The 15,506-nt window shown below is 43.4% G+C and overlaps 1 protein-coding gene across 1 annotated transcript in view; it reads right to left on the reverse strand.

Moving 5' to 3' along the window:
• Positions 1-15,506, reverse strand: part of KCNQ5 (potassium voltage-gated channel subfamily Q member 5) — a 610,069-nt gene that overhangs the window by 193,062 nt on the left and 401,501 nt on the right. The window contains exon 2 of the mRNA XM_075554898.1: positions 876-966. Within this exon, the coding sequence (XP_075411013.1) occupies positions 876-966 (91 nt within the window). The remainder of the gene's footprint in view (positions 1-875; positions 967-15,506) is intronic.

A 15,506-nucleotide genomic window follows, 5' to 3' on the forward strand; every position in this document is an offset into this window, starting at 1 on the left:
GCAAGTTAGGATCTGAAAACATGAAGGATACAGTTCTTTTGTCCCCAGCAGTGTTTCTTCCTAGCCATGCCAGCAGCCAAGTCAGCCTCTGTTCCTAAGTATCTCAGCCAGGCAGTCCTGAACCTGTGCCCTGCTCAGGAATTGTTACAAAGCCCCTTAACTGCTGATAAATGCCCGAAGGTCACCCCACTCTGCAAGTCAGCCTCCTGCTTAAAGGCACTGAGCTTTACCTATCATCTCCAGCTCTGTCTCATGGTCTGGGTGTGGCTACGCTGTTTTGCTGCATGGTCTCAGTGTGCTGCTTCAGCTGCCTCCGTTTTCTCTGCTGGCGCTACCACTTCATGTAAGGGCCCACTCCATTGGTGGCTCTTGTTTCTGGACGGGCGTGGGGTTATTTGTCCCTGCTTCTCAGATGGCTTTCTTATATCCAATGGAATGGTAAAAAAAGACCAGTCTCTGAGGACCCGTCCGTATTTGCATGCTGTCACTCGATCATTTGGCGGGGTTACAAGGACAAGGGATGGCAGAGTCAGACCAGGTGCTTTCACTTCACCAAAGCTATCTATTATCCTTATAATTTGTTTGCTGGCCGAGATAAACACAGTTAAAACGATGCCCAAGTATTGCCTTCAGTTTATGATGTACACATACCACACAGTCTTGCGATATTATAGTTGTCCTAAGTATTTGCATATCTGCTTGAGGGCGGACAATGGTAAATGGTAAAGACAGAGCTTCAGTGGTCTTTGAAATGTCTATACTCCACAGCAGCGATCTTTTCTAGACAGAACTTTTACGGGATAAAATATGTAGCACAGACTTTACACGCGGTTCTTATATTACACAGACTTTATGCAGAGTCTTGTTTTACTCACCAGAATCAAGAGGCAACTTGAGGCCAATTTCGTGTGCTCAGGGATGGTAGAAAACACTGACAAAATCAAGCAACCAAAGACAAGGAGAAAACTGCAAAACAGAGAAAAGAGAAATTGGATCAGAATACAGATGCATCATTGCAGATGTAGTTTCTTGTTGCTAATAAAGAATGCACCAGACCCATGTGAATAAGGACCGGTTAAAGGGAAATACTTGGAGGGACAGATATTCTGAATATCAGATTCACTGCCATTGAGTTAATTTGGACTCGGCGACCCAGTAGGGTGGAGCAGAACTGTCCCTGTGGATTTCTGAGTCTGTAACTTTTTACAGGAGCAGAATCCGGCATCCTTCTCCCAAGGAGCGGCGAGTGGTTTCTTACTGCTGACCTTGCGGTTAGCAGCCCAACTGGTAACCCACTATGCCACTGGTCTCCTCTCTTCCCACTCATAGTGACCCTGTATATGTTTCCAAGGCAATTCATTGCAATAGAGAACAAATGAAGTTCTTTGAAAATGTGCTGATGAAGGAAAGGTTGTATGTGTGCATTGTGTGTTATATTTAAATATGTAAACCTAACAACCTTTTAATTTCCCGCACAACTGTACTCCCATGTGTGGATCCTGAGAAAAGCCTAGAAAGTGTTCTTGCCCTCTTTTCCTGGGAAAACAGGTGGCAGCGACTCTCCTTTCAAAGCACTGAACCTGCCTCCCTCCTGTTCGGCAGCTTCGATAAAAGCCACCAGGTGTTCTGAGTGGTTGTTACTGAGCCACTGGCTTATTTTCAGACTCTGAAACTGCTCTGGGGTTCTGAGTTGTCATTCGTTTATAATGATAATAAGAACAGAAAAGGAAGTGAATAATTGTCTCTGCTACCCATGAACTTTCCATTTCCTTACAACAAACTCATTCATTGCGGCCACACTCAGAGAATGACCCCAGCTCTCTGCCAGTTCTTGCTATAATGATAGGAAATGGAAGTCAGGAGCAGACGTTTTCGACCAGCTAACCCACAGTCATTTTTATTTCTAGAAAAATGAGACTTTTGGAATCTGGTGAGAGAGCTGCATTCGTAAGGAAAACCTGTAGTCAAAAGGAAGGTTCTGTTTGAGAGTTGAATTTACTTTGCCTCATGAAGACCATGCAGGACAGAGTGGAACTCCTCCTCAGGGTTCCTGAGCCCGTAATGCTTTACAGACGCAGACAGCTCATCTTTCTCCCATTGGTTTCTTCTTCATGGACATTTGGTGGTGTTTGATTTTTTTCTTTCTAGCCATCAAGTTCTCATTTTTCTTTTCTGAGATACCCTCACCTGCCTTTCTTACAAGGGTGATTTTTGTGCCAGGATATTGTCATTTCTACAGGGGTCCATCTGTTGAGCACAAATAAAAAAATCTGTGTGTCAGGTACTTTCACTGTTGGGGATGCCCAAGGGGCAACTGAGGGGAAAATTCATTCATTTGTTCATTTACTCATGGTTTCATTCATTCGACTCTTAATCCATTGATATAGTCAGCAATATTAAGCATATCACAACATTAATGTGAACACAGGTATATCACAGCAAAATGGCAATTTTTCTTTTGCTCATGGCAGAATTTAGGTTCTTTTGCAGCATCCCTTGTGTACAAGAGTAAATGAAAACTTCCATTTTGGTGTGATGATTACAATGATATGGAAAATGCAAGAAAAGAAACTTTTAACTAGGCTTGTTTTTAAAATCCCCAGTGCCAACTGCAAAAGGAAGATGCAGGTCCTCAGTAGCCATCAACCGTGCAATCAAGAGGCCTGCCGATAAAACCAGTCCCAGGGGGAGAGAAGGCTGCTGGGAGGGGCTGCTGACCGAATGGACATCCCAGGACCCAGCCGAAGCTGGCTTGGGCAGGGACTGCAGAGAAAGAGCAGTTGAGCCTTATGTGACACTGTAGGTAAAGGCCAGATGCAAGAACAGAATCAATAATTAATCTATTCATAAAGTTTGCGGCTACTCACTAGCTATTTCTGCATGCATGAGACGTGTGTGACAGATCGTTTCTGAAAATTTAATTTTTTTGCCTAGGAATAATTTCAATTTAATTGACAACACGTATTGAACATTAATCATGAAAGGTACTATACTGAACACTGCAAGGGTTAGGCGTATACATGAAAATAATTTGTACTCTTTTTGTTTTTTAACATTTTATTGATGACTCTTACAGCTCTTGTAATAATCCGTACATCAATTGTATCAAGCACATTTGTACATTTGTCACCATCATCATTTTCTAGACATTTATTTTTCCATTGAGCCCTTGGTGTCAGCTCCTCTCCTTCCACCATCCCCCTAATTTGTACTCTTAAAACATTTACAATCTAGTGAAGTGGGCAAGGCGAATACATTGGCCCATAATGAGAGGCTGCTGAAAAGCGATAGAACCTGAAAATGACAACCCCAAACAAACAGAGTAGAACTGCCCCTGTGGGTTTCTGAGTCTGTACATGTGTGTCAGGAGCAGACAGGCTTGTCTTTCTCCCTCAGAGCAGCTGGTGGGTTTGAACCATCAGCCTTGCTGATAGCAGCCCGACACATTCTCACTTAGACCACCAGAACTCCTTTCAGTGGGAGCAGGGGGGAACAAATCAAGAAGGTCTTCAAGAAGTAGGGGGCTGGAGTTGGTGTTGGAAGGGTAGGATTTTAACAAGAGAAGCCTTTAGGGTCAGAGACCCGCAGAAGGAGTGCACCAGAGGAGAAAGGCAGCGAGCTGGAAAAGAAATGAGGCAAAAGAGCTGCTGTTTGCACAGAACGTAAAGTTACCAAGTCTGACTTCAGCACAAGACAAGACAGGCAGCTGAATCGGGAGCTGGGGGCCTGTCAGAAAGGATGAGCTACAGGATCTGCAACAACGAGGAACCACTAAGCAAGGTACGATCTTTGCCAGGGGTGCATTTTGGGAGAAGATTGGGGAGCGGAGGCTGGGAACAGGGTGTAGTGGATGAAAGTGAAAGACAGCTGCCTTTTCATCTGTAGTAGTTGGTGGCTCTCCGAGGGAGGAAGTCAAGAGGAGGAACTAATTTTGGCGGGAAGATGATACATCCACTTTCAGACATTCACATGGACATGTGGATGTAAACCTTGGGCATAAGATCCAGTTAGAGGTATGGAAGGACTTTTCCCCTGGAACATGCGATCCAGATGAAAATGCAGACCAAGCACATAAAGGTGAGGAAAAGTTGGGCAAGGAAACACAAAGGCTATGTCAGGAACACTTCTCGCTCTTGGGGACACATCTGAAAGACAGCAGCCAACACACTGTCTCGATAACTGTCCATCAGCCCGAGACAGAATGACCTCTCTGAGGTCACGGGCTTGACTCGTGGAACCCATTGGCAGAGACAAGGCACACGTTTGCCTTCCCCTTTCCCAAGATTATAACGACAGCGTTCCCGATGCCTCCTTGCCTTCTGCACCATGTGAACACAGCCTCTAGTGCATACCCGTCCCTAGCACGCTCGATGCGCACGGCACCCCAGAGACTAACACGTCTGCTGGGTGGTGGGTTCTCGAGGGAGGGCTGCGAGGGCAGAAACGGCCCATGTGGCTGCGGGTGGCAAGTTGCACTGCTAAGTTTAAGAGCAGCCTGAAACACCTCAGTCTTTCTCTCCTGTTCTTTTGCACACTAATCCCGAGAGACCACGTGGTGGCTATTCCTTCAAAATGCTTCGGTAACCACTCTTTTGGTCCTGTTTTCGTGGAAGCCATCCTTTCTATTTGGTTTCTGAGAAAACTCACATGGATGCTGGTCTTTGATCCTAGACGCCGTCTTTGGAAGTCGCTGACGTTTGTAAAAGAGAAGAAAGGCATGGAGGAAAAAGAGTGATTCGTACACAAGTGTCTACATTCACTCATGGGAAAAAACTACCCCCCACTTTCCTCATGGACTCATGAAGACTCCCTTTGTCAGATTTAATCTGATTATCCAGTCTTCCTTGGACGTCTCCCTGGGGGCTGGGGAGCAGAGAATGTCCAGCCTCCCAAGTTCATGCTTCACTCCTTAAGGAGATGACACCACCCGCTTAACGCCCATTAAAAGGCCACTTGATGGCTTCACTTGTGGAGAAGTAAAATGATTGCTAACAAAGTCTTCGTGGAAGCTCAGCTGCTGTTTTGTCCAATGAGCCGTGGCACACCACGCTAGTGTCATGCACGAGCCGTGGCACACCACGCTAGTGTCATGCACGAGCCGTGGCACACCACGCTAGTGTCACGCACGAGCCGTGGCACACCACGCTAGTGTCATGCACGCAAACCCGCAGCCCTCACAAACCATTGTGAATAATGCACACATGGCAGAAACATAGAAAGGAGAGGAGCTGGTGTTTAAAGAAGGCCTCTCTCAGGCGGGCCTGCCCCATCAGGCAATGAACAGCGCAGGTCTGGGTGTTTACTGAAGCGGTCACACGTTTCCGCCTAGAAGCTGAGCTCGGGAAACATTTTGGCAGTTTAGGAGTTCCCACGACCCTTGCACCTTTCCATGTAAATCCACTACCTGCGTTATGAAGCCACTTGGCAGGCGGAAGGAGGGGAGGCGCTTAGGTGGAAGATAGCGGGTTAAATAAAGGATGCTATAAGAAAGTAGATAGTCTTTGGAAAACAATTCTTGGGGAAAAACCAGCAAAGGAAATTCAACTGTGCTTCTGAGTTTTCATGAAATTTTAAGGGTTGCTTTGATAAAATCTGCGCTTCAGTACATGTGATGGGAGACTTTGGCGAGCGCTCCATGGATTCTGATGACCAGAGTACTCCTACTGCACCCAAGACCCCAGATGACCTGCTGGCCAGCCAGGGGTTTCCTGCAAGCCATGGCTAGTGAAAGAACAATCTCATCATTAGAGGGACTGGCTGGGCCTATTTATCCTTCCAGCATCCTAAATTTCCCTTTCTTTCTAAGCTTTGTCCTTTGTAAAAGATCTTTTTAACATAATTCTTCTAAGAAAGAAGTGCATCGTGCACAAGAAATATCCATAGTAATTCCACTTCCCATTATAAAGCAATCAAAACCAGATATAATATATTTAGCATCCCCAAAGGTGACTTGGACTATGGGATTAAAAACGATGCAGTGTGCTTCCTTTCAAGCGTGACGGTACTTAAATACTAATAAGGATGATCAGTAAGCTCTCCCCACTGTAAGCTCTGTGAAGGCACAAACACAGGAGTATCTGCCTGCAGGTTAGGCATGTGGAATGTCGCCTTTTCCGCATGTGTGGTGTTCAGGAGACTGAGAGGATGTGGGAACAGCTCTTTGTGCGTGCAGAGCATCCTTTGCTGGAGGAGGGTGGTTCATGCAAATTGGCTAGAGCAAGGGGAGGGGACCCAAAGACAGTTTGAGAGACCTGCGTCAGAATAGTCCTGGACAGTCTACGCAGATCTGGAGCATGCTCAGCCTGATTCTTGTCTCAGGAAAAGGGAACTCTTGTGGCTAGAAGGATTTTGGATTGAGTCCTCCTTTCAAAGTGGGAATTATTGTTATTTTTTTGAAACTTCACTATTAGCTGATTGTGCAGTTTCTCTGAATCCTTCTGACATGAACCACTTCCCGCATTTCCAGCAGCAGTCTTACTGTGGACCGCTCTGCTGCGGGACAGCTGGTTCCCTTGAGTCACTGTCACTTGGGGACCTTTATTCCCCAGCCCTCAGAGAGGAGCAAGGGCACTATGAAAGACATGCCCTTTGTCCTCCGTATGGCTGTTCTTCAGAGGCTGGCGGCTGGTTTTCCTGTGACTGTCCTGTCAGTTTCTGATTGAATGTGCATGCCAAGCCCAACTCTGTGTATATTTCGCACATGAAACCATGTACAGATCTGCCACTCTCCCTGTTCTTTAAGCAGATCCAGTTTGTTATTGCGTACCTCAAAGTAGGATTCAGATCCCTCACAATACTCCACTGGAAGCAAAGTAACTGGCATTTAATAACCAACACAAATGTATCCGCACCGTAGATTCGTGCTAGGGAATGTAAGTTTAAATTTTAAAATAATATTCATGGCAGGTTGATAAATAGACTTAATATCATAAAAGTGTTGTTTCAACCCAAAGTAGTATGAAGATAGAATGTAATTCCTAATAAAAATTCCCACAGCCTCTTTTGAAGAACTGGAAAAGCCAAATCTTAAATTCATCTATCATTGTGAGTAGCCCCCAACAGCCGACACCTTCTTAAAAAATGGACACAGTAGGAGCATTTACATGTTCCTCCTTGATTTACAATGTATTATAAACAGAAGAAGTAAAAACAGCGTGGTACTGGTGTAAGGATAAACATACAGACCAGTGGGGAAAATTGAGAAACCCATACATTCGGGGGAGTTTATTTTAGACAAGGATGACATCTCTATTCACTGGGGGAAACAAAAGAATTGCCTCTTCAAGAAATGGTATTGGGTTGAATGGATTCCCACATAACTCAAACATAATCTAATAATGGAACCAAAAGTGTGGAAAATGTGGAGGAAAACATAGGGGGAGAGGTTTAAGACCTTCTTTTAGGCCATGGAACTCATGTCTGATGCCAAAAGGATGAGTTGGGTGAGAGACAAAGAAACTGGATTTCTTCAACGAGTCCGTTAAGGGACATCGTCAAGAACGTGAAGAGATCCTGCACAGAAGGGGAGGAAAGGTTTGGACACTATCAAATAAGAGTTTCATATCAGAATTCATATAAAGAACTTCTAAAACTCAACAGCAACATAACTAACAACCTAATGGAAATAAAAGGCACAGCCCAGGAATAGGCATTTCTCCTAAGAACACGTACAAGAGGCTAGCAGTACATGCAAAGATGCCCAACAGCACCAGTCACCAGGGAACTGCAGATCTGGACCACGCACACCCAGCAGGTTGGGAAACAACCCAGAAAACAGCAAGTGTTGGTAAAGATTCAAAGAAATGAGAACATCTGGACATTGCTGGTGGGAATGCAAAACAATGCAGCTCCTGTGGAGTCCAGTCCAGTGCCTTCTAAAAAGGTGACGAGAAATAGCACATGACTCGAGAATTCCAGTCCTAAGTATATAGTCAAAAGCAGCGACTCAAAAAGACACATGCATACCAATGTGTAGTACAGTAGTAATCACATTAGATAAAATGCCTAGCAACAGATGAAAAGACAAATTGTGACATTATATATATTTCTAGTTACAATGAAAAATGGAGCTTTGATACATGCCACCACATGGATGGACCTTGAAAACATTATGCTGAGTATAACATCCTAATAAGCCAGAGAGAAAGAACAAGTACATAATCTCACACTTTAAAAGATCTGGCATAGGGAAACTCATGGCTTTAGAAAGACCAAAGATTACCTGGGAGTGGGAGGGCGCGGGGAGTAGGGGGAAGATCACCAATGTCCGCTTAAAATTGGTGACCTGTACCCTGGATGAGTTTTTTGTCAAAGACTAAATGACAGCATTCACGGAGGAGAGTCTTGAGGATGGGCAGTCGCCTATGTTCCTGTGCTTTTCCACCACACTACAGAGCCTGCGGCGACTGTGACCACCATCAACCCGGGAAGTCGAACTTGTTTGTCTCTCAGATAATTACTCTCACTATGTGAGGGTTTCCTGATATTTCCTGGAGTGGAGGTAAAAACCCATCAAGTCAATTTACTATATTAATATAACCAGTTCTCAGTACTTCACATTGCATTCAACCAATAAAGCATCGTATCAGGTAATTCTCTCAGGATTGTATTGCAAGAAAAAGTGATGTTGTTGAAGAAAAAGATAGGGTGCTAGTCTCTGGCGATGGTAATCTTCTAACATAGCTTCCTCTTGCTTTGATGGCCAGGAAGGCCAGAGGTGAGTTGTGAGCCACTGAGAATGAGTGGAGACCTCTTCGGTGTAGGGGTTTAACTGCCCTCTCACTTATTTGTGCTACTTAAAAATCCAAATGATACCCTTACCTTCCTTTCATGGTAATTTCAGTCACTTATGCTTCCCGGTGCTGTACCAGGTGCTGGGGACTTGGGCAGAGTCTAAGCTCTAAGAGGGCTTGCACTGAGAAGATGGAGCCTTGACCAAGGCCCACTCCCGGATACTATCCCATGTCCCGGCAGCAGCCTTCACTCCCTTTTGAATGATGTGGCATCTAACTGACTCCGTAAGTCCTCAGCGATTCAAATGTGGTTCTATCACGAGTCGAGGTCACCAGGAGCCCAAACGGACTTGATGGCAATGGCGCTGTTAGATTTCCTCCATGAAATGAGTCCGATTCCTTTAAAACTCCCAATGACACCATTAGCTCAAAACAAAAAACCTCACAGATCTCACCCCCCCCCCCTTGGATCGCTAGGAAGTCTGCACGTCGCTTGCATTTTCAGTTTATTATGTAAATCTTGATTTGTTTTCTTCCAGCATGAGCAACCAACTCTCTATTCTATGTTCTAAACTAGTCTTCAGGGTTTTCTTACAAATTTCATTAGGCTCTCTGGAGAATTTTTTTCTGCCCCAAATCTCCCCAAGAGGACTGTAAGCCAGTGCTCATTTCTCTTGCTTTTCCTCAAGGATGTGATACACCATTTTCCAGGGCTTTGCTGAAATCAAGGCATTTTATTTACTCTAGCCTCCTGATAGAGCAAGGCAGTGAACTAATGTAACGAGGAAATAAGCATAGTTAAATGTTTGTTGTTCATGGGGGACTAGCATTCCTGCTTATTAATTACAGTTGTGTGTTTGCATTTATCATAAACCATTAGCTTACTAGGCTATCTGAATATTTGTAGAAATAATTATCAAGTTTACCAATATAAAAGCCCTGGGCTTTCTGTTTTACTATTTTTTGATGTTCAATGTATTTTCTTCCCTGTGGTCTTTTTGTACTTAACACATTTTTCAAGATGTATTAAAGCTCATTATTAAAAGTTCTTCAGTTTTTTCCACAAATACTTGAGGCCTTAATAAAATTAATCTGGCCCCACAACAGAAATTCATTTAAAACAGTCCATAATTTGACCATTTTATATTTTCTTACTAACATTTTTATTCTTTTTTATATGAAAATAATTTTGATGGAAAATATAAAAAAGCACAGGACTTGAATAGTTTTGGCGATAGTGCATAAAGCATGTTCTGGTTCCTCTGACTTTCAGCTCTTTTGATGTCCTCAGTCATATGCCTATCATTTTCTTTATATTTAAATATAAAGTAAAAAGTCTGGTTGGTTTCTTCTCAAGTTCTTACCATTTATATTTTTCTACATTGGTCTTATTTCTCCATTTTGATTCTCAAATCTATTCTGATCTGTCCTCATTGACATAAAACCTCAGGGTTAGAAAACAACCTACCAGGTTATAGATCACCAGGTAGATTCCTCTTACAAGTCTCTGTCCAGGAATTTGGATCTATTTTCATCAATATTTAAAAAATCACTGTCCTAGTTTATGTATATTATGATTCTTTGTCTATAATGTTCCTCTTTCAGGTTATGGCTTTGAAAAGGGCTGTAATCACCTTGTGAAAATTCCTTGGGACGGGCAAACCCACACTATTTCTTAATTGCTGCCTTCTCCAGGTGCTGTCATAAGTTTGAGTTTCCCGAAGACACTCATTTGTTCTACAATGAGTTGAATTGATCATAGTCAATCAAAGTTGATTGAATGTCTATATTTCCTATAACAGCCCAAAAAAAGCATGATTTTCTAGCCCTGTAGAAGATGGGGCTAGAAGTATATAGATAGATGGAATGATTGAGAACAATTTTGCTGAACAGAGCAGAGACGGGCATACCATTTCTTAAAGGGCCTAATGTCTGCCTTTAGACTCCATCATAGTCTAGTTTTGCCTCTCCAAGACCCTTTCTCAGTCTCCAGGAAAAGTGCAAAGGTTGAAAACCAGAATATATTGTTCAGAACACCCTCCCCCACCCCAACTACTGCTGAGTTAAAACCAACTCAAAGTGATGCCCTCAAAACTCAAGCTCACTTCCATCAAGTCATCGCTGACACCAGGTGACCCTATAGGACATGGGAGAACTGCTCATGGGGTCCCGAGGCTGTAACTCCTTATGGGAGTAGAAAGTCCTGTCTTTCTCCCAAAGTGACTCTGCGGACCTTGTTACTTTGTTATTTTATTCAGAGGGACAGCACCATCGGCAATTATTTTATTTGATTGCTTATTGATTGAGGTGTCCTCGGCTAGAATGTAATCTTTATGAAGGCAGGAGGATTGTCTCTCTTATTTACTACTTTGTCACTGGTATCCAGTACAGGGAGTGGTACGAAGCAAACCTTCCCATCAGCAGGTCGACTGAACTCATAGCAGCTCTGTAGGACAGGATAGCATCGCACTGTGGGCTTTCTGAGTCTACAAATCTTTTGCGAACAGACTGCCTCATCTTTCTCCCACAGAGGGGCAGGGGGTTTTGGAACCACCGACGTCTTGGTTAACACCCCAACACTTAACCTGCTGCTGCACCAGGGCTCCTTAGGGGCTGGCATAGGTACCAAGAAATTCATTTCGTTTTCCAGTGGCTATTACTCATGATTGATTACGTGCCAGCTAGTGCTTTAGGAGCTGGAGGCTGAGCACTGAGGACCACGGACACAACTGTCCTTCTGGAGTTCCCCTCGCTGTGGGCGAGGCGAGCCAAGCACAGCATACATACATATGCAACGTGTTGGAGAATGATAAGGAGCCCTGGTGGCACAGTGGGTTCCACATTGGGCTGCTAACCACAAGGTCAGTGGTTAGAAACAACCAGCTGCTCCGAGGGAGAAACAGGAGGCCTTGTACTCCTCGAAAGAGCTATAGTTTCAGAAACCCACAGGGGCAGCGCCACTGTGCTCTCAAGGGCTGCTGGGAGCTGGAATCGATTCAATGGCAGGGCATTTTGATGGAATGATAGGTGCTGAGGAGAAAAAGCAAAGCCGAGAAAGGCTTTTTAAAAACCTCACTGCCTTCGACTCAATTCCAACTCCTATTGCCTCGAGGGTGCAGGGCAGACCTGTGCTCCAGGGGTCCCAGGAGCCGGCTGCTCCACCGGCCTCTCTCAAAGCAGATGGGTTTCAGACTGTAGAGCCCGTGGTGAGTGGCTCAATGAGGAGCCATCCTCTGCAGCAGAAATGGGTCTCGGGGTTGAGATTTGGGGCATAGCGGCTTGGGACAATTCCATTTTAAAGGTGAAATCCCATATACCATCAAGTCAAAGCCATGGCACATTTGGAAGCCAGGCTGCGTAAGTAAGCCTTCCAGGCCCTTCTCCCTGAAAAATTGCTTGTATGGTCAATCCTTGTTTGAAAAGTTACGGCTCTCTGCTCTTGCTACCCCCTCCAAACTCCCTTGTCTGGGTTTTAGGGACATGAACATATATTCCTCCATCCATCCATCGGTAGAGACCAGTCTCCATTCCCTGTCCCATACGTTTTCATATTGTAATATAATATTGTGATATAAAAAGCTCGGTAATGCTTTAAAGATCAAACAAGATCATGACAAACTGAGAATCTACATTTTAGCACAGCAAATGAATGCTAGATTTAGTGAAAAAATGCCAACTGAGTGCCACACTGACATATGATTGCTACATACTTCCTACATGTTTTCATTAACACCCATGCCACAGATAATTGCATTGATTTATCCTCTACAATCTCTGCTTGTCAAGCTAGGCATTTGGAAACATGAAACAAGTGCTCAAGTAATCGGACAGTGTCTAAGCAAACCCCCCTGAAGAATGAACACCTAATGGATGGGTCTGAAGGTGCTCCTCTAAGTTCACAGGGCTCACTAGTCACAGCATCTCTTCACGTAGAGCAACCTGATTTACGACCTCAGCATTTCGTCCCTGGTTATTTTAATTTCTGAGACACAGCTTGATGGTGCCCTAAGTGCATGGACTGTACCATGATGAAGCTGCTTGACTACAGTCACCCAAAGAGATGAGACTGTGTTAATCTAACCACTCAGCGATTCCAGTTCATCACTGAGATGACTACTAATGACTCTGCTGACGGAGGCCGCCATGCTAACAAACAGGCAACCTCCTGTCCACAATTGAGGAAGGACCCGTCTCTAGGGCCGCACTAATGACGATGGATTCAATAGAAGTTAGCAGTGAGGGTCAAGGGGAGAAAACATTTGGAAAGTCTAGGGAATGTTCCTTTTACAGTCACCATTCCAAGGAACAGTTTCGATGCTGACACCATGAAAAATACCCCAACCTAACATGTTTGGATAATATGAAGCCATGTGGACTAAACTTTCCATGCTAGTTTCAAAGGGTTTGCGTATGCAAGAAGGTGAGCTATGGAAAAGGTCGAAGCCGTATGTTAAAGGATGTTTGACAATAGGTGTCAGCCCGGAATAATTTCTTGATGAAAAAAAGTTGTAAATTTACTAGGTAATAATGACTCAATCCTAGTCATCTTTTATGAATATATGATTATCTGAAAATGGAAACAGGAAATTCTGAAGTACTTAATATAAAGATCATCATAGAAAATCAAAGGGAAAGCAAATAAAAATACATATGAAGTTTAAAAAAATTCCTTTTAAACAAAAATAGAAGCTATTCCAAGCATGATATATGATCATAAAATGATCAATTTTGATTGTCATTCCTTTTAACGATTAGACCCATAGGATCTGCTTACTCTAAAAATAACCGTTTCAATGATAACAAACAAAAAATAAAAAGTGTAAAAATAACCTTTTATTTGAAAGGCATTCACATTTCATGGGAAATCGCACTACAGTTTTTGGTCACACATGAGCATCTTTTCCCAAGCAATGAGGATGTGTGAAAGTCAGCGCAGCATAACAACTGGTGACTAAATTGAGCCAGGTTATGCCATAGGAACTACGAGCAGAGGACTTCTACTGATTCTCTCAATGCTGTCTGGCCTATATAAATACAGCAAAATGACTAAAACAGCAGAAAGCAAAACCTTGAGTTGGTAAAACCGTCTTGGCAGTAAACTTTATGACGTAGGACAATATCAGGAAAAACAAATCGAGGAGACAGAGGTCTCAAGAGAGTAATAACCATAAACTCTGAATTTATGATACTTATAAGTACCTACCACCAAATAGAGAAGATATCTGTTTCTCCTAGGATCTGACTACAGGGGCACTTATTGCTTTTGGTGAGTAGAGTTGAAAGGAAGCGTAAAGCCAGGTACCAGGGTGTGGAGTCTTTGAAACATTTAAAAGACCAGAAAACTTGGGAGCATTGGGCAGATAGTAGAAAACATGCACTTGTGACTCCAAAACTATGCTCATGATCCACTTAAAAAACCCCAAAGGCCTTCCTCAGTGGATCAGTGAGTGATAGGGCATGTTATAGAACTGCATGCTATAGAACCCGCTGCTGGTCCATGCTCACTCACAGCGAGCCCACAGAACAGAACAGAGGGAATAGGACTGCCCCACAGATTTTCCAAGGCTGTAAATCTTCAGGGAAGCAAACTGACAGATCTTTCTCCCAAAGGTCAAGCCTTTTGGTTAGCGATAGAGTGCTTAACTCCTGTATTACCAGGGCTCCTTGTTGCTCTAGAGATAGGAATTGAGATTTGGGGGGGAAGTGAGGGGACCAAAAAATTGAAGTTGGTGATTCCATGTCGATATAAATACTTCTGAAGAAAAATAGGAGACAAAATCTGGAGGGCCCTAACATGGATATTTCAGGGAATTTATGTAAGTTTTGTTGCTACTGTTTCAGATGTGTGGTTGAAAAGTAAAAATATTGAGCGGTGATGGAGGATATGAAAGTGGAAAGTGATATGAGGATGAATGTTTTTGCCCAAATCCTCAGATTTCTTGGGCATTCTTTTGCCTTTTAGTGAAAACATAGCTCAGTTTTCTCATCAGTAAAGAGACAGGGATGCGATCATTGATCTTAATGTTCCCATCAATTGTGTGTGCATACCCTGATGTTTCTGCTTCAGAGAACTGAACAGATATCTCTGTTCAGAAACGTGAGGCAAGAAGGTTCTGCTGATGAAGACTTAGAAATTGCTTTGGATTCCTGGGCACTTCAACATCCATTAACCTTGCATGGGCTCCGAAGAATCCACTGTGAAATCTTTCCCAAAATATGTATTATGTTATGCTCCTTGGCATAGACCAGCCTATGTCCCCTCCCACATATTACTGCCATATGTGGGAGAGGATGGGAATGGGAAAAGATTAAACTCTCTGGGTAAACTCCCTGCAAAGAGTCAAATAGTAATTATCTTATGCTTTGAAAAACCATATGGTGTCTGTTGAAACTACCCAGCTTCACCGTTCTAGTGCAAATGATCTATAGGCAATACATACATGATGGAGTGAAACTGTTCTAATAACAACAAACCCAATTTTGTACACAATCTATAGTTTTCAACCCATGACCCAGAAGGTTATGAAGGTGAACAATGTGATTTCTAAATAGAGACCGAGTGGTGCTACGGTTAAGCAATTGGTCACTAACCAAAAAGTCAGTGTTTTTAACCCACCCAGGAGCTTTGTAGCAGAAAGACTTGCTGATCTGCTTACATAAAAATTACAGCCCCCCCCCCAAATTATAGCCTAGAAAACCCAATGGGGGCAGTTATGGGTCACTATGAGTTGAAAATGTTCCAACATCACTTAACAACAATGGGATTCCTAGTCT

The sequence above is a fragment of the Tenrec ecaudatus genome, chromosome 7 (assembly GCF_050624435.1).
Source record: "Tenrec ecaudatus isolate mTenEca1 chromosome 7, mTenEca1.hap1, whole genome shotgun sequence".
NCBI classification, from domain to species: domain Eukaryota; kingdom Metazoa; phylum Chordata; class Mammalia; order Afrosoricida; family Tenrecidae; genus Tenrec; species Tenrec ecaudatus.